The sequence below is a fragment of the Ranitomeya variabilis genome, chromosome 5, assembly GCF_051348905.1.
Source record: "Ranitomeya variabilis isolate aRanVar5 chromosome 5, aRanVar5.hap1, whole genome shotgun sequence".
Taxonomy (NCBI): domain Eukaryota; kingdom Metazoa; phylum Chordata; class Amphibia; order Anura; family Dendrobatidae; genus Ranitomeya; species Ranitomeya variabilis.
Window position 1 is genome coordinate 489078122 of NC_135236.1, and position 23063 is coordinate 489101184.

The window sequence follows — 23063 nt, forward strand, 5'->3', positions numbered from 1 at the left end:
GCCCTGGTTGGCTTTTATTGGCCCATACATGCCTAGAACAGCATTGTGCCTGTCCCGTCATAGCCAGTCAGGATGAGCACTTCTCCTTATGGATGGAGGACACTTCCTGAACCAAGCCCACGAGTTGCTGGACTATGGAGCACCATTTTTACTTCTACTAGCTTGTCCTCAGAGGAACAGAGAAACCAGTCTCATGTAGTGTATGAAGCTGGAATCTAATGCTTGCAGGCAACTGGATATAAAAAGTCATGAACTACTCCTCTGTAAAGCTGCTCAGATTTCAGCTCGCGGCATATAAAATCCCAATTAGGACATTACTAGCCTATCAAGAAACAAACTAAAGACATAGCTCAAACACTATCATAGGACACATGCAAAACGCCCAAGTACAAGTGTGGGCAACGTTACAATGGCACCTATAGATTGACAAATGTTACAGTCATTAGAGCCTCGGTAATATACAGAAGTCTGTAAGAGATCGATCCTGGCAGTTATCCAGGTCTAAGTCTATAAAACCAGACTGGAGGGCTTTAGGATAACCGTTTCCTGCCCTTTGTCACCCATTATGTAACTCCCAGACACAAACTAGGGCCTTTTTATTCCCTTAAACGGTCTTCAACCAATAGCCTTTTACTTGCCTAAAAAAATACTGGCATCGCCTTCCTTAAAAACATAAAACTTTAAATATTCAGTAGTTTCTACTGAATAATGCATGTTAAAATTCTTTACAAAAGTATCCTTCATCTTCCATTAAGAAGCCACTATGTACATGAGGGGAGGCCTCTTATTTAAAGGGGTTGTCCGGTCAAAATTTAGTTTAAGTCTGCGACTTATGAATCCCCCAAGTGCACGCACTGAGTATTTCCCGGTGTGAGCCAGGACTGGAGGGCATGTATGCGTTATGCATACTCCTGGGCAGAACCAGTCTAGCAGGTGCAGCCTCGCACCATACACTTGTATGGAGTGAGGCCACGTCCACTAGACAGGCTCTGCCCGGGAGTATGTATAACTCATACATGCCCTCTGGTCCCAGCTCAGATCATCAAATCCTTGCATAATACACTGCGTGCGCTGGGGGGGATTCACAAGTCTGCAGTCACACAGTGTGACCGCAGACTTATCAATTCACACCGAACAACCCCTTTAATGGCCATCTTATCCACTACTGTGCCACTGCTTTGTCTCCTTGTGGTTGACTGAAAAGCAGCTTCCGGAAGATGTTGGCATAGAAAGGTCCATACACTTGCTTGTTGAAATTGACAATGTTTGCATACTGAAATCCGATGAACTCCATTTCTTTATGGACTGGTGTAAGACCTCCGGGAAGTACAGGAACTTGTTTGTATGGCTGAGGAAGGCAGAGGAATGTGGTCAAGTACTCTTGGATCCGTTTTTCTGAAAAAGAATTTTAAATAAGTTATAAGAGTGGACTGAACAAATCTTAAACCCCTTCTTATTGCTTTTAGGGGTACTTGACTATTGGTCAGTATTAGTCTTATCCGACCATGCTCGAGTGTTATCCGAGCATCTGGGCATGCTCATTTATTATGTTCGAGTCCCTGCGGCTGCATGATTTGCAGCTGTTAGGGAATCCCCACGTGTTGAGGCAGTCTAACAGCCGCAAATCAAGTAGCCGCAGGGACTCAAACATAATATACAACAAGCATGCCCAGATAGCGCCAGAGCGTGGTCGGGTAAGACGTTATCCGAGCACGTTCGCTCAACACTGGTCAGTATCAGTTGTTTAAGATTAGTGAAAATATGACTGCACTCTCCAAACACAGTGCCACATCTGCTAGCAGGTTGTGTGTGGTACTGCAGTTCAGCTACATCTACTTCAACAGAGCCAAGCAGCTATATAACACAGCTTGTTTAACTACTTTTCGAACTAGCAGTTTCCGTACAAAAGTTTACCAAATTTAATGGTTAAAACCTGCTCTTCCAACTTCTGATGTGTCACATTATTTGATAAGAAAAGGTAGAGATAGATACTATATCAATAGGGATAATGATGTGCCAAGAGATACCCCAAGTCTAAGGGATCGAGGAAAACTAAAGATGACAGGCAGAAGACTTCATTCTATACATACATAGCTCGGGCAGCGCAAATCATCTGCAATAAGCTCAGAATCGCCCTCTTAGGAGGGAGAATTACAAAAACTAACAATATATTAAAGGGGGTTTTCTGCTCCTTTTATTCAGACCAATTTATCTTCCACGAAACCTTAACTTTAGCAACACCACCGTTGAGCCCTGTAAAGGAGAGTTAGATACACAATGAAACAACGCAAGAACATTCAGCTGAAGAGTGCTGCCTTCCTGCCTGCCTGTAGGCATTGTGTTATACCTACCAATTAGGTTGTAGATCGGGTGATTTTTCTCCATCAGGCTGCAGATCTGTCCTTCCAGGATACTGTTCGCCTCAATGCCAAGTGCAGGTAACCCTCTGTCTGTCAGCGATTTGTTCATCTCGTACGATATTTTGGTACTCAGTGCAGTAAGAGCCTCCTTTAAGTTAAAATTTCTAAAAAACATTGAGAAGGTTGGGGGGGATGAAGGATGGAATTTTTTATTTTTAACACAATTTTACATTAATGAAATGGATAAAAAAAGATTACCATTAGTATGATGGAAGGTTATAATATGACACTTACTTGTTCAGACCTTGAAGGAGAATGGCTGCGATTTCTTTGACTTGTTCAATAAATCCAGTAGTGCTTACAGGACCCAGGGCATTCTGGCTAATAAGACACACACAAGCTACAAGCTTCACTTCATGCAGCTTGTTCTTTAGGTCCACAATACGCAGGTCATCTGTAATGACGGTCTGGAAAGGAGGAGAAAGCCAATATGCTGACCCCAGTCTGTAGACTTGTAGAAATGGTAGGCCTTAATAGTGGACTCCGTAATTACCACCTACCTCTGGCACAACACTGTCGTAGTCCATATGCAGAAGTTTAACAAAACCACTGTTTAGCACCAAGGTTGGGCTCAGGTTGTCCACAGATGCGCCATTTCCACCAGATGTGCTCTCCTTAGCTTTTGCCTCTACTGCATCTTTAAGAGCCTGCTCTATCCATTTGGTGGTCTGATTCAGTGAATCTACAATTAAGATATATTCAGATTAAGTTCTATGGTCCCTATACCGTAGCACCCAACTATATAGCTGCTCTCTACCAAGTAGTAGTACCTCCAGCAGCAAACTGATCTAGGATGCAATACAGAACTGCTACTGCACAATCTGACATTGAAGACAAAAGGAAATGTCATAATACAATATTCTGCAGTAAACTGACTAATAAATATTGATTTTCATATTCATTCATTTTTATGGACCTCTAATAGATTAAGTGAGTCCACAAGTCTAAAAAAGTGGCTTTTAAAAGCAGATGACTCTTAAAAAGGGGTTGGCCACGTGATCTTTATTTTTACAAATGTGCTGCGGACAGCGTTTTGTGGCATTTTGTAATATATGAAGATTGCAGGCTCTCCTCATACTTCGAAATGCAGCCTCTCACGGAGTTCTTCTTTTCTATAAAATGGCTGCTGGTGGAGGAGCAGGTGACGAGATCTTGCCAGCAGTCCCTCCAATGGAAAAATAGGTTCCCCATGCATGGCGTTTTTAACGGGAGGAGGCTGATGGACTGATCTGGTCATGGTCACACGCTCCTCCACCAGCAGCCAAGTGGCCCAAAATCATGGCCCCAACACATCTGTTCAATAAAGTGGCTAACACCTTTTCGGATCAATAATACAAGCAAACCAGCATTAGGCTCATACAAACCAGGTGATTTTTCAAGTATTTCCTGGAACTTTACTCGCTCGTATTCTGCCAACTGCCGTTGAAGCTGTGGTCTAATGTTGTGGATAGTATAATTCACCATATCCATTTTCATGAGGTCCAGTACATGGAAGACATCCCTGGAAAAGTGAAAGAAGGGAAGAAATAAAATGGGCAAATGGAACAGGACAAATACAATCTTCTGACACCAAGAACGAGTCCTGGTCTTGATTGCGCCGGATTTGATGACTCTTGGAAAGCCAGGTACACTGCTCTGGCACCAGCTCATCTCCTGGAGAATAGAAGGGTAGGACATTAGAAATCCACCTGGTCAGATCCTCCTTGTCCCTCACTACATCTGTCACCTCCCATACACACTAGACTGCCGGCTGATCACCGCAGATATCTACAGGTGGGGACAACTTTAGTCTAATGTGTATGGGAGCCCGAATCCTTTAGAGAGGCCTATGTAAATTAGCCTTTCTCCAAGAATAAGAAAGCTGGCTGTTTAAAGCTACCTAAAGGAGTTAGCCACCCTAAGGCTGCAGTCAGATGGGCATGAATTCCCTCTCGTAAGAGAAAATCGGGCAGATTATTCTAATGACATTCGGCAGAGTCGAGTGTCATCGTAGTGTGATCAGATGCTCTCGCAAGTGAGAATCTAGCGATAGACAATGTATAATTGATCAGGAAAGATCCATGAAGTTAAACCTGTCTTTTTAACTTATGACGTAGCCACCTTCAGACAGCGGCTTCAGGGTTGTTGCCACTCGGCACTCCACAGGAAGATACTCGTTTGCTGGATGAATGGTCTGACGTAGGTCTATGGGAGGTACAGATTTCCTCTTTGGAGAGAGTCAGGCTGGCGTAGGGAGACTTAGGCCAAGCAATTTATACACCCTGCTCCCAGGCAGCACTGGCGAACCCATAAGTCAGTATGCTAGCTTGGCCCTCACCTCAAGGAGGAAAGAATACCACCTAGACCTTTACAAATCACTACAACTAGCCTGTCTTGTAGAAATGGTATCTGTGCCTTCAGTTCAGAGGGAGGACAATGTGTAGAGTATCTACCGCTAGGTTTTTACCTTTCTTCATGTCTGTAAATGGATGATGAAAGAAGTCAAGGCCCAAGATATACTTTTAGAACCTCTCAAAAGAATTACAGGCCTCGCTAGTATTAACATGAATATATCTAATGTTATAATGGCGCCATGTCAGGCCTGAACAACAACAGGATTACGTTTGGGTGATCTGATCCCCCTCCGCCATGCTGTATTATAGGATCAGCCATAACAGATTTGTGAAAGAAGAAAAGTGGTTGTCCTATTTCAAGAACCTTTTGTCTATCGGCTCAGTTATGTACACGAGTGCGCGATTATCCACCCGGGGTCCAGTGCTATGTCTCCACCACGGTCCCAGTCTTTGTTGTGTGGCTGTAGCTTGTGCCAGATGTTGATTCTGCTGCAACCAATCACTGAGCTCAGCGGCTCTGCCAGTGTAGATGTCACAAACCGCTGAGCTCAGTGATTGCCTGCAGTGGTGCCGATGAGATATCACTGCTGTAGCCAAAGACATAGCGTCGGACCCAAAGTAGGACTCTTGTTTTTTTATTACAAACAATTGAGAATATGGCCATAAATTTCTTGAAAGGACAATCCCTTTAATTCTAGCAGTAAATAATTCCAATTTCTGTCCCTTTAAAACTGTGAACGTTGTAAAGATAAATGTTACAAAATACTCGTCAATTATAGAGAGAGAGAAACAGCCAGAGAACTTGCACCTCACAGACAGGAATACCATACAAGCCCTTCTGGCACTCTTTTTATAAAGTGACGAGTGCAGCACTATTAATAACTGCACTTAAGCTTCCAGATCTGACCTTCAGGCAGCTGGAAAGTTCCGCCTGTAGATGCATGGAGTCACTGACCAGAAGCTATCCCACTTTCCCTGGATCAGCATTGCAACTGGAAGCACTGGAGGGAACTCGAGTTATTTGGTAAATGCACTGATCGTTCTTTATCTTTTTGTACTTAGATCCTACCAGAACATTACACACATCAAAATACACTAAATTTAAAAAGCAGTAGAGGTGAAGTCAGGGTTTTCTTTGTTTTATTTATTAATTTTGAACACCAGGCAATTGTGTATTTGCGTGCACAATGCAGCCTTTACTTTTACGCAAGACTTTTGTTCTAATTTTAATTAATAAAAAGGGACTATCCTGTATCAGAAAAACATCGCTTGTTTCTTCCAAAAACCGCACCGCACAAGTCCATAAGGAGTGCCTTGTATTGAGCTCAGCTTTTATTCGAGAAAATCCGTCAGCAGAAAATGACTGTTCAAACAAAGTACAGGCGCTCAGTGCACCCTTGGTGTGACCGATCGTTTTAATGCACCTTTCCACCTATTTGTTTTCCATCTATAAAGCCAGAACGGTCAAAGAAAAGGGGGGAGGGGGGAGGTAGAGGGAAAACAAGCAGGTGGGAAGGTGCACATAAATGTTTGGTCACACCAGGGGTGCACCGAGTGCCTGTACTTGGTTTAAACCAGTATTTCCCAAACTCCAGTCCTCACGGCTCCCAACAGGTCATGTTTTCAGGATTTCCATAGTGCTGCACAAGTGGGAGAACTACTAATACTTCCATCACCTGTGCAATACTAAGGAAATCCTGAAAACATGACCTGTTGGGGTCCGGGAGGACAGGAGTTTGGGAAACACTGGTTTAGACAGTCGTTCTGAACTGACAGACCCCCTTTTAGGTGAATCAAGCAGCACTGCAATACCATACATAGCTTGTAGAAATGGTTTCTGAACACAAACTGTGGGCAGGTGTGAAACAGGTAAAAGAAAGAAGCCATGTTTTTCTAATCCTGGACAATCTTTAGCATCAAGACTGCAACTACATAGAGCACAGAGCTAGGGCTCATTCAGACGTCAGTGATTTCTCCTCAGTATTAGTATGCCAAAGCCAGGAGCGTCTCCAAAACACAGAACAGGCGTCAAGCTTTCAATTAGAGTTTCCCTGTATGTTCAACTAATGGTTTTGACATACAAACACTGATGAAAAATCAGGGACATCTGAACGAGCCCTTATGAGTACCTGCCGGACTGCAGCCGCCCAAAAGGGGTCCGTCTTATCTAGACAACCCTTTCAGTTATAGAAGGCCAGTTTGCAGTGTGCAGCTAATTCATGCTTCTATCAATCAACATCGAAGGAAACTGCAGGCAGATATGGAATGCTACATCGTGTGAATTCATATGATGGCCATACATACTAATGGAACCATCCCTTGATATGATAAATCTACCAAGTCATATCTGTAGGAACACCAGGGATGACAACTTCCAACTAAATTCTAATCAGGGTCATGTCTAGATTCTCCACAGAACGGGTAAAATGGATACCAACTAGTACAGGGGACAAGTAAAGCTACCAGAATGGCACCTTCTGCGGAATCAAACCAGTGGGGCGACTGTCTTAATGTCAAAAATGGTGTTCTCCAAAGTCAGTGGTGGTTCTTGGGACGTAAAAACACAATATTTGCAGTTGTTGGAAATCTAAGAATATACACTAACCTAAGCATTTGTACAATGTCTCCACTGGCCTTGAGCTTCTTCACATCATCATCCCTCACGGGGGCACATAACTTGGACATTATGGTGATGATATAACTGCCAAGCTCCGGGATATCAACAGCGTGGTGTTCTGCCTGTTGCCTTATTAGATCCACGTCTAGAACCTCACAGATTTGAGTCCGAAGTCTGTTTGTACCAGGAGTTAAGAAGGAAAGTAGAATCTGCAATACAGACATTACTACATTTGTGCACACAGATCTCCATATACACCCATAACCCCTTCAGGATGCAGGCATTGTTCAATGGGTTTTTTTATTTCGTGACAGATAATTTTACTATATAAATGCAGTAAGGGAATGTGTTTTTTTACCCAAATGTAATGACATGTTGAGAAAAAAAATAAATAAACACATTATTTACGGCTTTCTTTGTGTGGTAAAAATTACTTGGCAATATGGTTCTTCAGGACAGCATGATTACAGTGATACCAACGCTGTACACATTTCATTATTTAACTGGTCGGAAAAAAAAAGAAAAAAAAAAGTAGCACCCAAAATGGAAAAAAAAAAAAAAAATGTTTATTTTCCAGATCAATTTTTATTGAATGCATATACCATATCGGATAAGTGTTATAGCTTTTATAGGTCTGACTTTAATGAATGCAGCAAGATTGTATGAACTTTTTTTTTTTAACAATGAAGTAAAAAAATTATGAGGGAAAAGGGGTGTGATTTGTTTTGTTTTTCTCTTTAGCTGTATTTTTCTGCACCTATAGGAAACGTGGACTTGGGATTATATTGCAGTACTTAAGAGATCAAACAAAAAACAAGCAAGAAGAAAAAAAAACAACCAGCCTGTGGCTGGGTTTCGAAGGTGTACCAAGATGGTAGCCTTCAGCAGGCCACCCCCTCCTCCAACTGCCATGCCAAGCCATTGACATCCCACAATCACGCAGCTGGAGGGCCAATAGGTGTCTGAATGGACCCTCACCATGCTTGCAGCACCACGATTGTTACTGTCATAGATGGACGGACAATTAAGGGGCTAAAACAGCAATCAGTGCTAGCTCCGGTTCCTGCTGTTAGGCTATGTGCACACATTGCGGATTTGCTGCGGATCCGCAGCGTTTTTTTGCAGTGCAGAAACGCTGCAGATCTGCAATTGATTTACAGTACAATGTAAACCAATGAAAAAAAAAATGCTATGCAGACGGTGCGGAAAAATCAGTGCGGAAACGCTGCGGATTAAAATAAGTAGCATGTCACTTCTTTTTTGCGGATCTGCAGCGTTTTTGTACCCTTCCATTATAGAAATCCGCAGGGGTAAAAAAAACGCTGAAAATCTGCAAAAAACGCGACAAATCCCCAGCTGCGTTTTCTGCCAAGAGATGCAGAATCCGCACCAGAAATTCCTAACGCTAATCCACAACGTGGGCACATAGCCTTAGAGGTATGTGCTGGCTGTATAACAACTGGCACCTGCTGTGTGCGCACAGGGATCAGTTCCTAAGCCCACAGCATACTCCCGCTCCATGATATAGTACATCATGGCACGGGAAGGAGTTAAACCTATTTACCTCTCTTATTTCATCAAACAGCTTGATGGCATGGTCATACTTGGGAGGATCCTCCTTAAGTTCTGATTCTAGGCAATCCCAGAAAGCTTTGTGGACAATCTGCTTTACTCTTTCTTCCAAGCTGAAAGATAAGCATAATTGTAAAGGGTCATATATGCATTTTGCATAAATGGTTTCAATTGAAAAGCTTTGTTTCATTTCTGCAGCTTGCATGTATTACATGAGAAGCAGATGCCAGACGTACTGAATGGCGTATGGCAGCTTGCAATGTATTGTAATAGAAGCAAGTGCGACATTTCCCCAGTGGCTGGAAAGCAGTTGTATATCCCCAAATTGGTTTTCAAACCACCCAGTAAGCTTACAAAAAAAGGAAAAAATAAAAAATAAGGGGGGCATTTTGGGACAGGTGTGTTGGTTGTATCAATCATGGATGGATAAATCATTTGCTGCTTTTTTTTTTTTTTAATTATAAACTTAGAAAAACAATATGGTTACTTACCGGTAGCCATTTTTTCCAGAACCCATGACAGTACACCTGAGAGATGGATCAGCCCAGCCAGGGCAGTAAACCTATTGAAATAAAAAGGGCGGTACCTCTCCCCCGCCTCAGGTGGGTTACAGAAAAGAGGACCTCCTGTTGAATTTACACACAACACCATATTAAAAAACAAAAAAAAAACCCCAAAACAAAAACACCCAAACTGCAGTGCACACTCAAAAGGTTAGAAGGAGGGGGGGATATACGGGGGCTGTCATGGGTTCCGGAAAAACTGGCTACTAGTAAGTAACCTTGGTGTTTTCCCTTCACCCATGACAGCATACCTGAGAGATTTTTGGAGAAATTAAACACCTTATGGAGGGACCACCGCTTGCAGCACCCTTCTACCAAAGGTCAAGTCAGCAGAGGAGGACCGATTCAGTCTGTAGTGCTTCAAAAAAGTAGATGGTGAGGACCAGGTAGTGGCCTTATTGATCTGATCAATTTATACCTCCGTCTTTACTGCCTAGGATGTAGCCACAGCTCTGGTGGAGTGAGCCTCCTGCCTTCAGGAACCGGAGCAGCACTTGTAGTGTAAGATAAACTAATGGCCTCCCTGACCCATCTGGCAATGGTACTCTTAGACACCAAATACCTTTCTGCTACCCTGAAAGGCTACAAATAGGAACTGGTCCTTTCTCCACTGACTGGTCATGGACATACTGTATACTCTAACAAGGTATGGAATTTTTCTTCCCCTGGATTTTTAGGGTTATTACAAAAGGAGGGCAAGGTAATCGCTTAGCTCCTATGGAATTTAAGAACCACCTTGGGGAGATATGCCGGGTCCAGCCTTAGAACAACTCTGTTGTTGTACGTGCGTGTGTGTGTGCGCGTGGGGGGGGGGGACGACATATGGACAGGGCCTGTATATTACTCACCCCGCGGGCTGATGTTAGGGTCACTAATTACATCTTAAGTGTAACTTCGCAGATAAATCCTTTAAGAGCTCAAATGGGTCACTAGTTAGTTAGCGCCTCTAAAACTAGGTTCAGGCCCCAAGAAGGAGTTTTTGGGACTATAACAGTCTGGATCTACTACAGGATTTTATAAACAGACATCCATTTATTTGTTGCTAGGTTGCAATTATACAAGGCACCCAGTGCTGATACCTGCACCATGAGAGAGAGTGTTAGTTGCCAACCCTAGTTTCAATCCCGACTGCAGAAACTCTAGAATAGACCCAACCGGGGACTCTCCTCTAAGGACTGCTCTAAAAAAAAAAAAATCCAGGAACCTCTTCCATGTTCTACCATAGATCCTTGATGTAAGGCCACGGTCACACTTGCGAATTGAATGCGAGAAACTCACGCGAGTCTCTTGCATCAAGTCCCGAGTGCGGGACTTGAACCGAGTTTCTCGCATTGAACTCACAAGTGTGACCCCGGCCTAATAGGTTTCCTACATTTCAAAAGGGTGGAGACTAGCCCTAGTGAGAACCCCTGCCAACTCAGTAATGCCCTCTCAAATCCCATGCTGCTAGATGGAAGTCCTTCACTTGAGAGTGGCAAACTGGCCCCTGGGTAAGAAAGTCCAAGATCTCTGGTAGAATCCTTGGATCGGACACGGACATTAGCCTTAGGGCTCATTTCCACTTGCAAGAGAAAAAACGGTCCGTAATCTGGACCGAAAAAACAGATGTAGAGTATGTGATTGTCATGCGAGTGTTATGCGAGTGCAATGCGATTTTTAAATTGCACCATCCGTTTTACATCCGTATGACATCCGTATGCAATCCGTTTTTTTTCTCTGCAACTATTTTTATACAGTCATTTACAGGACCATTTACAGTGTTATATGCCACAGAATGGTAATGTATCCATAAAAAACGGACGGAATACGGATGGTCCGTATTCCATGCGTTTTTTTTCACGCACCCATTGACTTGCATTGGCGAGTCTCGTCCGAGACTCGCAGCAAATCGCAGCATGCTGTGATTTTTTTCTCAGTCAGATTTCGGCTGAGAAAAAAAAAAAAAAAATCGCAAATGAAAAGACACCTATTGAATAACATTGGTCCGAGTGCAATCCGATTTTTTATCGGATTGCACTCGTCCGTTTTCCTCGCAAGTGGAAATGAGCCCTTAGAAGGGAAAACCATGGTCTTTTCGGCCAGAAGGGAGCAACGAGAATCACCCTCGCCTGATCCTCCTGAAGTAGTCTGCTGCCATCAATAGAGTATGGGACCTAGTTTCCCCCTGGTGGTTGATATAAGCCACGACTTCTCGATTTTCCAACATGACTCGGACATAGCGACCCTGGAGGAAGGGGAGAAAGTGTCTCAAGACTCTTTCCACAGCCCACAGGTCTTTCAAGTTCAAATCCTGACCCCTCTCTAGAGGAGACCAGATCCCCTAAGGTCTTAGTTCAGATGTGAGCCCCATCCAGTATTGCTCGCATCTGTCTTGATAACGTTCTCCACTGGTCTTATCCACTGGACCCCTGATGACAAATGTATTTTTACTGTCCACCAAGACAGGGATTCCCTTATTGCAGAAGAAAGATGTAACTTTCCCTCTAAATGCCCTTCTGATGACTTCTGCAGACAGGACCTCCAACTGTAGCTGCCTTAGGTGAAATTGGGCCCATTTTCCAGCCGGGATACAAGATGTTAGGGATCCTAGCAAGGACATTGCTTCTCTTCGTGTCATTCTTGACTGATCTATCGCTGACATCGCCAGGGCCATTATTTTGTCCTCTGGTAGGAGACAGATCTGGTGCTCGGAGTCCAAGACCAACCCCATGAAGGACTGTATCCTCTCTGGTTTTAGTCTCAATTTGAGAGTATTTACCATTCAGCCCAGCTCTTCTAGGACCACTGTTGCCTCCCTCAGCTGTTCTGCACGATGATCTTCTGACTTTATTATCATCCTGTACCTGGATGACTTCCTTAGTGTATCGAGAACAAAAGGTAGGCCATCACCTTCGATATTACCTTGGTAAATACTCTCGGAGCTATTGACAGTCCGAATGGAAGGGCTGTATACTGGTAATGCCTGACCCATCCCTGGACATATTTAGCCACCTCTGGAATTTTTGATGGTCCCAATGGATTGGGATGTGATAATAGGCATCCTTCAAAATCGATGACCGCCATGAAACAATTCTGAAAAAAAAAACAGCCTAATAGCTGTCCTTACTCACTCCATCTTGAAGGAACAATTCACAATCCATCGGATGAGCTTCCTCAGGTTGATAATAGTTCTTAGAGAACCATCCGGCATCTTTATCAAAAAAGGGGGGGGGGAATAAAATCCCCTTCCCATCTCTTCCACCGAGACTTTGCAAAGAACGCGAACGCGCTTTTGTAAGAGTCCCAAGATTTCTGCCTCCAGGGCCAGCTGTTCTCCTGGTGATTTCCTGCGGTGTGTTAAAACAAAGGTCTGGCGAGGTGGATGGACAAAGTCTATTTTCAGACTGTCCTTGATACCTAAGATCCAGTGACTGGGGGAAGATGTTCACCCAGGCAGGGAGAAAGAGAGAGAACTTTCCACCTACCGCTGATCAGACGTCATTGGGAGGGCTTCTTGGAAGACGTAGAGGGTCCCCTGAACATATATCCCCAGCTCCTTTCTATCCTTGAACTCCCACCTCTTTCTTTCTCCTGGAGAACGTCCCCTATTAAACTTCCTCCTCCGAAAGGAAGGCTTCCTAGCTTCAGCAGGGAAACAAGGTAATCCCTTATTTTTGTAGCCTGTCTTCTCCAAAACGTCTTCTAGTTTCTGTCCAACGAGAAACCGGCCATCACATGGGATGGAGCAGAGTATTTTTTTATTTTTATTTATTTTATTTTTTTTAAGGCAGGTCTCCTGGACACCCCTTCAGCTATTAGGCCTGTCTGGCCACATTGGATAGGCTCGCCGACCTAGCTGCTAACCTCAGTCTGCTGAGGTGTCTGTTGCAAGGAGCAGCAGCCTTTCTAGCAGAGTCACATTGGCGAAGATCTCATCTCTCGTGACCCTGCTCTAAAGCGGCTCCTCCATTTGTTGCAGCCAGATCATAAGGGAGTAGGCAGTACAAGTCCCAGCTATTGCTGGCTTCAGACTCCCTGCGGCTGCCTCCCAGGTGTGCCACAGGAACCCATTAGTTTTTTTTATCTAATGGGTCTCTAAGTGCACCGGAATCCTCAAAAAGGGAAGGGCCCACCTCTTAGAGGATTTTGCAATAGCACCGCTGATTTTAGGGATTTCAGCCCAACTCTCCAAGTCTCTCCTCAAAAGGGGTATCTTCTCTTTGAAGATTAGAGCAGGTTAACAGATCTTTTCGGCTTCTTCCACTCTATGGGCGCTAGTATCCTGGAATTAACAGGAAAGGTACTCATCCTCCTTTCCTCTAGACCCCCAAACATTGTATCCTCTAGGGATCTAGGTGCTTTCTCCTCCTTTAGGCCCATTGTTAAACTTGATTGCCCTAACTAACCTATCCGCATCATCAGCCAGAAAGCAAGGTAGGCCACCTATATCACTGTCCGAGGAGGAGCAGGACAACAGGGATTCACTATGGTATTCTCCAACAGACTGGGAGAGGTCTCGGATTCCATAATGACCCCCTAAGCTCCTCTGTTCCCCTTTAACAGGGTTTTTAGGGAACCCTGCACCTCAGCCCTGATCATGGACCTAAGGATTGTGGCAAAGTCAGGGGTCTCATCCAGTATAGTTTTTTGGATGCAGTCAGAGCAGAGAATTTTCTGCCAATGAACTGCCAACGGGGTCCTTCAAAGGGTACATTCTTTGTTCTTTTTGGTGTTAGCCTTCCGAGGACCCTAGTTATTTAAGCAAGACATGGCCCTTATTAACAAAAGGTGACATTCTCGTAGATCACTCACCACTTGCTGTCATATCAAGGGTACCGGATTCGGAGGCTGATCAGGGGGTACGTATGACGTCCTTCCTGGATATCAAGTAGTCCTGCGACCTCTGACAGGGACAGCTGCCACTTGAGCGGCTGCTCCTCTTAGTGCGTCCTAGCTGGTGACCAGGCACTGATAGTGGGGACTGCTGCTGCAGTTGTCCTCCCAGATCCTCCATGATGGCTAGCTTTGAACATAAGCACCTCTTCTGTGGTCACTCATGTTATAAGGAATCCACAGCGCTTCCTGCCTCCTCCGGTCCGGAAACGATGCTTCTCCCCCCTCCATCGCCCCCACCAGGACACGCCAAGTCTCCACATGCCCCATCCGGCTTATTCGCCCAGCACACCCCCTCCCACGTAACTCGGGCACGCCCATTCCCAGCGTGCCTTGCCCGTGACACCAGCAGAGCACCCCCCGGAAGCCAGGCTCACTACGGAGCTGTGGCCGGAAGACAAAGGAGGGAGAGCAGAGCGGCGGATCCAGAAGTGCTGACACGACCCACATCTGTGCCGGCCCACGCCCGCCAAGGCCCCCTGGATGGCGCCTCCAGCACCTGAAGGCCGGCATACAGTCATGTGTCTGTTCTTCCAGTGCTGGGACAGGAATGGGTTAGTAGGAATAAAAATAACAATCCTCAACCCGCCCGGTCTCAGCATGAGGGTTCCCGTCAAGACAGGAAACCCAACTGAAGCGGGGTAGATGTACCACCCTCTTATTTCAGTAGGTTTCCTGTCCTGGCTGGGCGGATCACTCTCTCAGTTGTGCTGTCATGGGTGAAGGGAACAAGTAGCCAACACAAGTAGTTGCCTTATCACTAAAAATAATATCCCACAGTGGGGGAAACAGTTTTCACCATCCACTTTTTGGGAGCTATTCCGCAGCAGATAATTGCATAACCATTGTTGCCCAAAGAGAGCAGAAGAGTTAGGCTAAGATATTATTTAAATATTCTAGAAAGCTCTGTCAAACTTCAGATGGTTGATCACACATTTACATTTTCAAATGGTCTTTTACTGCATTTGAGCATACAGATCTATCCATGCACATCATCTGTGTGGCATAGCATAGAAGCCATTAAAATTAATATGAAGAACAGCATTGGATCTTTTATCTGAAGAGAAGAAGAACCATTCGCCAATCATGAGCAGAACTGAAAATTCTATCTAGAGCTGTATGTGTGAAAAAGAAAAAAAAAAAAATACTAATAGATCAGATCCTACATTGAACTTATGTATTGCATAGGAAACTATTTGATAATCTACACTATAGAATATTGATGTATTAAAACAGAAGTAACACGGATGTAAAATACGGACACATGGATGACAATAGTGTTACATTTTCTGAATGAAGAGCCTATTGGGCTCTAAATAGTAACACAGAGGACCGTGAAAGACTGCGAACCGATAAAGAAAAAAAAAAAAAAAAAGAGGGGATCCTCCAAACCCAAAATAGTGTCTAAAAAGTATTGATTTTTATTTAACAATTATTTAAAAAAAAAAAAAAAAGACAATTAAAAAAAAAAAGGAGATAGCAACACATACAAACATACACTGTGCAGAGGTTATATTAAGAATCACTCCATTTATAGGGGTTTATACACAGAGCCTGTAAACTAGTAACTACCTGTTATTGATGGTGGAAAAATATGCTGCATTCTAATCACACTAGGTCTCAAGCATAATGTACAGTACAGACCAAAAGTTTGGACACACCTCATTTAAAGATTTTTCTGTATTTTCATGACTATGAAAATTGTACATTCACACTGAAGGTATCAAAACTATGAATTAACACATGTGGAATGATATACTTAACAAAAAAGTGTGAAACAACTGAAATTTTGTCTTACATAGTCACCGGGAATGGTCTTCCAACAATCTTGAAGGAGTTCCCAGTGATGCTTAGCAGTAGCACTTGTTGGCCCTTTTGCCTTCACTCTGCGGTCCAGCTCACCCCAAACCATCTCGATTGGGTTCAGGTCTGGAGACTGGAGGCCAGGTCATCTGGCGTAGCATCCCATCACTCTCCTTCTTGGTCAAATAGCCCTTACACAGCCTGGAGGTGTGTTTGGGGTCATTGTCCTGTTGAAAAATAAATGATGGTCCAACTAAACGCAAGCCGGAAGGAATAGCATGCCGCTGCAAGATGCTGTGGTAGCCATGCTAGTTCAGTATGGCTTCAATTTTGAATAAATCCCCAACAGTGTCACCAGCAAAGCACCCCCACACCATCACACCTCCTCCATGCTTCACGGTGGGAACCAGGCATGTAGAGTCCATCCGTTCACCTTTTCTGCGTCGCACAAAGACACGGTGATTGAGCTCAAATTTGGACTCAGACCAAAGCACAGGTTTCCACTGGTCTAATGTCCATTCCTTGTGTTCTTTAGCCCAAACAAGTCTCTTCTGCTTGTTGCCTGTCCTTAGCAGTGGTTTCCTAGGAGCTATTTTACCATGAAGGCCTGCTGCACAAAGTCTCCTCTTAACAGTTGTTGTAGAGATGTGTCTGCTGCTAGAACTCTGTGTGGCATTGACCTGGTCTCTAATCTGAGCTGCTGTTAACCTGCGATTTCTGAGGCTGGTGACTAGGATAAACATATCCTCAGAAGCAGAGGTGACTCGTGGTCTTCCTTTCCTGGGGCGGTCCTCATGTGAGCCAGTTTCTTTGTAGCGCTTGATGGTTTTTGCCACTGCACTTGGGGACAATTTCAAAGTTTTCCCAATTTTTTGGACTGACTGACGTTCATTTCTTAAAGTAATGATGGCCACTCGTTTTTCTTTATTTAGAATTTGTATTATGGTAAGAAAAAAAGCAGTTAACAGTCTATTCAGTAGGACTATCAGCTGTGTATCCACCAGACTTCTGCACAACACAACTGATGATCCCAACCCCATTTATAAGGCAAGAAATCCCACTTATTAAACCTGACAGGGCACACCTGTGAATTGAAAACCGTTCCCGGTGACTACCTCTTGAAGCTCATCAAGAGAATGCCAAGAGTGTGCAAAGCAGTCATCAAAGCAAAAGGAGGCTACTTTGAAGAACCTAGAATATAAGACATAACAAAAAAGTGTGAAATTAAGTATATAATTCCACATGTGGTAATTCATAGTTTTGATGCCTTCAGTGTGAATGTACAATTTTCATAGTCACGAAAATACAGAAAAATCTTTAAATGAGAAGGTGTATCCAAACTTTTGGTCTGTACTGTATATGTATTAAGCCCTAAGCACTTTGTTTCTTGCATATTAACCCTTACTGTCTTGAATGTTCATTATGATGTATATTGCATTGTTAGTGTGATTAGGACTGCAGCATATATTTCCATCATCAATATCAGGTACTTACTAGTTTACAGGTTCTATATGTATAAACCCCTATAAATGGAGTGATTCTAAATATAGCCTCTGCACAGTGTATTTTTCATTTTCTGTTTGCATGTGTTGCCATCTCCTTTTTTAATTATGTCCTGTTTTATGAATGAAGATTGTATTATTTTTCATATGCTGGTTTGACCCCGACTTTACACATACAAAACTTGTTTGACTTGTCAGGTATAGGAAATACTGATCCCATCACAAACAGATTTACTTCTTAATAACTAGCTCAACAGTTGTCAGATTATGGTACATGTCCCAAATCCACAGTTGCCGGGACAGTATACTATGCCTCACATCCAGCGAAAACAGATTGGAGAAGAGTGCTTACTGAAAGTTGATTAGCATAACTAGGAGAGTTGTTAGCAGATGAAAAAAGACCTCTTAAAAAAAAATTCCTTTGTAAGCTGCATACCAGGCACTGGGTACAGCCTCAGTCATCCAAACTCTGGAAGCTCTATAGGGGCACTTCGCCCCCAATATGTTAACCGGTTATGGAAATACAATCCATTAAAGGGCTTTTCTAAATTTCTTCAGCATGACAATTAGGGCTAGCAGCATGGTCGCAGTGCATGAACGTCACACTCGGCAATGTTGCCTACAGAAGTAACTTTGCTTCTGCAACATCGGAGGAGCACAGTGAAGTTAGCGATCTTAGAACAGTGCTTACAAGCTCTATTGGAAAGCGATTGTAAGCACTGCCTAGGACACCCACCAACTCAGACTACTGCTCGTTGGCTAGCCACAGTTGCAAACAATTAATAATCCTTCCATTCTTGAGAGCAGAAAGGATTTGTAACAACATGTGAAGTTTCTTGTTATAACAAACACTTTGCAATTTTACCCATTTATGATGATGAAAATAACCATTTATTTTGGATAGTGCACATCAGCTCTCAGGAGTGGTCTGTAGTGTACGAGAGGCCTTTTTTTTTCTTTTTTTTTTTTTTTTTTAAATGATGTACTACACTAAATTTACTTTGGACTTGGCAGTGGCATTGTGGGTGGTTGTCCCAACACTTATCTGGTCTTAGCTAATAACACACGCCAAAACACAGTTCATAGCCACCTCTTCTCATACCAAGGAAGCAGTGAGGATGTAGATCATTTTAATTTTTACTCCAGGGCATGAAAAACATGAAAGATTTAAGTAGCTATGACTAGCCATACCAAGTGACATCTATAGGCACTACAAGAAAAATGAACACACAAAGCCAAAAAGAAATACCTGTTTTTCGGAGGCTCAATAGTATCAAGATGGAAGTTTTCATTTGCAACGATTTCATGGGCTAATAGTAAGTTGGATAAGTTCCTTGTGGTTGACATAATGTCATCAAAGGTTGATGTTCTTGGTGGACTTGCTAATAAACAAAAAGCAGAACAAATATGGATAAAGGGCAATCTAAGATAGATATCAAAGACAGAAAAATATCCAATTTTGATGTCTGAATTGGGAAAAAAAAAAAAAAAAAAAAGTGTACACACTTTTTTCCTCCAAAAAATGTGGAGGAAAATAGGGGGTGCGCATTATAGTCTGGATGTACCGGCTCTGGCAGTGCAGCGGGTCCCAGGAGGCTGGAGCCAGCGGCTGCGGCTAACCTCTGTGCCCGCTTCTAAAGAGAAATGGATATTCACTGCATTTCACGCCCATGGGTGTTTAGCATCCTGGTCCGATTGGTCCCACCTCAGTCCTGGTATGCATGGCCCCATCCTTATGATTGGCCCCCACCCACCCCTATCCTGGTGTGCCTGGCCCCATCATTAAAAAAAACAAAAACAAAAAAAAAAAAAAACACCACGACAAGACAAGCATTACACTTACCTACACGGCACTCCCTCGCAGCATCCTGCTCCATTGCCGGCAGCTGCTTTATGCTTATAAGTAGTGCATGGCAGGGACGTCATGCACTGCTCACAAGCAGCGCACAGCTGCCGGAATACTCATCATTGCTATGCACACTGGAACTGTGCATGCAGAAAGTGAGTATTCATTGCTCTTCAGTAGAGGGCATCATGTCAGCTGGGGCCTTCCTGCAGCTGCTGGGCGGTCACGTGTGCTGCTACTTAAGAGAAATGAATATTCGCCTCCCTGGGTGTGGAGAGAGGTGAATTCATTTCTCTTAAGTAGCGGCACACGTGACCGCCCAGCAGCTGCAGGAAGGCCCCAGCTGATATGGTGCCCTCTACTGAAGAGCAATGAATACTCACTGCTTTCTGCATGCACAGTCCCGGCGTGCAGAGCAGTAAGTAATCCGATAGCTGTGCTCTGCTTGTGAGCAGTGCATGACGTCCCTGCCATGCGCAGCTTACAAGCAAAAAGCAGCTGCTGGCAACAGAGCAGGAGGCTGCGAGGGAGCACAGGGAAGGTAAGTGTAGTGTTCTGTTTGGTTTTTTTTTATGTTTTCTTATGGGGCCATGCATACCAGGATAGGATGAGGGATCTAAGCACACCAGAGTAGAAAAGGGGGGGCCATGATACCAGGGTAGGGAATGAAGGGGCCATATGTATCAGGATGGGGATGAGGGGGACCATATATACCAGAATAGAGGATATTAAGTATAGAATTAACCACATTTTTTGCTTTAATTTTTTTCCTAATTTCTTCCTCTAATACCTAGGTGTGTCTTATGGTCCAGTGCATCTTATAGTCCGAATACAGTATTTGTTGCGGTTGGCAGCTTAATTACCATCGTCAAACATTACTAAACAATTTCTAATACACACAAATTGAATTTGAAAGGTTTGTCCAGGTCTGACCTATCCATTGGATAAGGGAGTATCAACTCAGTGTGGATCAGACCCCACCCCCCCATCAATCAGCTGTAAATACTAACAGAGCGGCACAGCACCATTCCAGTAAGTAGAGGTTGCTGTAGAACAGCTCCTGTTAGGGCTGTGGCTAAATCAACATATAAGTCTGGGGTAACTGGTTAGGTCTTCCTGTCTGCTTCCTAAGATTTACCTGGTTTATTCTAGACTGTGAACATCATTTCATTGCTTACTGGCTGTAGATAATCACACTATCCTGGACACAGCCTGTCATCCAGACAATTATATAATGGTGTGCCTCATGTTAAACCCTACCAGAACACATGCACATGCCTTCCAGGTAGATACACAGGAAGCCGCTCTGCTCATCAATGGCTGGTTACAAAGACAAGATCACCACCAGTTTACAAATGTAATCATGCGTCATGGTAAAGCCTCAGCCGACTTACACACAGGGGAAGCATGCTTGCTGGACGAATCGCTGGTAAAACTTTCCCGGGGAGAATCATTGTCACTGGATGAGCAAGCCATGCTTTCCGACAGCCGGGAGCCATCAGAATCGCTGTGCCGGTCCTCATTGCCAAAGGGTTTATCATCGCTGAGAGGCATTGTAGTATCTACATAAAAAGATAGTATACGTTACCAATATAACCACAAAAAAAAATAAAATAAAATAAATTATATATATATATATATATATATATATATATATATATATATATATATATATATATATATATATATATATATATATATATATATATATATATATATATATATATATATATATATATACACACATACACACACGTCTGTCTGATAGATATATCTCAACCTAAAAGAACAAAGACTGCTGGCCTTAGAAAATAGATGAGCTTTCCTTCATCATCAATTTCCATGAATTTTTACATGAAACAACACTATCTGACATGCAGATTCATCAAAGCTTCTACGCCAGAATATAAAAGGTTTTGAAAAGTCTTAAAATCCTGACACAGCCTCGCATTGTGCAAAACTTTTAAGACTTTGGGATTTTTCACACAGCTCCAACAAAGCAACCCTTTGTCAAATTCATGATGAGCGGCAGCATGCCTTATGCCACAAATCTTACTCCAGTCCCTGACTGGAGTATGATCTATGATATAAAGTTGTTTGGCATTAGTAGTAGCAGTAGTAGAAGTGATGGTCAAACTGGGTGATCCCAAAATATAATTGAATGGAAAGCAACTTCACTCACGAAATATGGAGTTTAAACCATGAAATTTATTCATACAAATAGGCACAGAACACGTCATGAGACGCAAAACCAATTGCAATAAAGCAGGAACGTGCCGACCCTTCCAGGTCTTTTTCACATAGTCGGTAGAAAGAACAGTGAAAACACAAATAAAATTGCTGTACAATATCAGACTTAAGACTCATTATGGACTACTAGAAGAGACCTCCACGAATAGGAGCCTTCCCTCGGAGGGTACATCTATTCCTGGACTGTCTAGATCCCATTTGGGCTCAAGTAATCCCAGCACATTTAGCCCTCCACATTCACATCATGCCACAGAAGCATACATAGACCTTAGGGATCGGGATATAGAGAGAATCCTATCCGAATATCATCTGGGTCATTTGCCAACACACCAGAATCTGCAAATAAAATTTTTAGAGTTTACAGTATACAATGTGATTTTCTGGATTTTATTTTTGATATTCTAACTCTCAATGTTCAAAATCAACCTACCCTTAAAATTATAGACTGTTCATGTCTTTGTCAGGTTGCAAACTTACAAAATCAATAAGGGATCAAATACTTATTTCCTTCACTGTAACAATCTACCCAAAATATATATATATATATATACACATATACATACATACATACACACACATATACATAAACACACACACATACATATATAATTTTTTTTTTTTATTATTTTTTTTTAGATTATTGTGAAATCTGGAGCTGAGCACAATTGATCAGAGAACTGCTACTTTTTTAAATTAACCAACATCCAGTGATCCCGCTTCTGTACATCTTCACAAAAATCCACAAATCATTAGGAAACCCTCCAGGACGCCCCATCGTTGATCCACTAATTTTCTTTTATCACCGCTGTCTATTTTTTTTGTTTTAGAAAAAAAAATCCCCCCCCAAAAAAAATTCTCAAACCACTGGTCTGCAATACACAGTAATTCATTCTTGACACTGGACATTTTCTATACTTGAAACAATTATCTCCTCCTCCCCCCTTAGAGATTATTGCTTACTTATTATTGTAGGAATGAAATTTCACTTGATAGTTTAAACTCAAGATTTAGGCTGGTTTCACACTTGCGTTTTTGTCTGCAGCGTTTTTTGCACAAAAAACGCATGCGTTTTTTCCCCTATACTTAACATTGAAAACGCATGCTTTTTTTTGTACGCGTTTGGTCGCGTTTTCAAACGCATGCGTTTTTTTTCTGCATGCGTTCTTTTTCAAAAATGCAACCTGTAGTATTTTTTTGCGCGTTTTTTTTTGCCGCGAAAAAACGCATGCGTTTTTTCGCGGCAAAAAAAATGCATTGCTGTCTATGTAAACGCATGCGTTTTTAA

General features: G+C 42.9%; 1 protein-coding gene across 1 annotated transcript in view; it reads right to left on the bottom strand.

The window, feature by feature from the left end:
* Nucleotides 1-202: 202 nt before the first annotated feature.
* Nucleotides 203-23063, bottom strand: part of TCP11L2 (t-complex 11 like 2) — a 43111-nt gene continuing 20250 nt past the window's right edge. The window contains exons 2-10 of the mRNA XM_077265581.1: nucleotides 20923-21090; nucleotides 18932-19064; nucleotides 8935-9055; nucleotides 7359-7579; nucleotides 3785-3921; nucleotides 2921-3102; nucleotides 2655-2827; nucleotides 2352-2524; nucleotides 203-1395 (exon numbers count right to left, since the gene is read on the bottom strand). Of these exons, the coding sequence (XP_077121696.1) occupies nucleotides 1163-1395; nucleotides 2352-2524; nucleotides 2655-2827; nucleotides 2921-3102; nucleotides 3785-3921; nucleotides 7359-7579; nucleotides 8935-9055; nucleotides 18932-19064; nucleotides 20923-21082 (1533 nt within the window). The 5' untranslated portion in view covers nucleotides 21083-21090 and the 3' untranslated portion in view covers nucleotides 203-1162. The remainder of the gene's footprint in view (nucleotides 1396-2351; nucleotides 2525-2654; nucleotides 2828-2920; nucleotides 3103-3784; nucleotides 3922-7358; nucleotides 7580-8934; nucleotides 9056-18931; nucleotides 19065-20922; nucleotides 21091-23063) is intronic.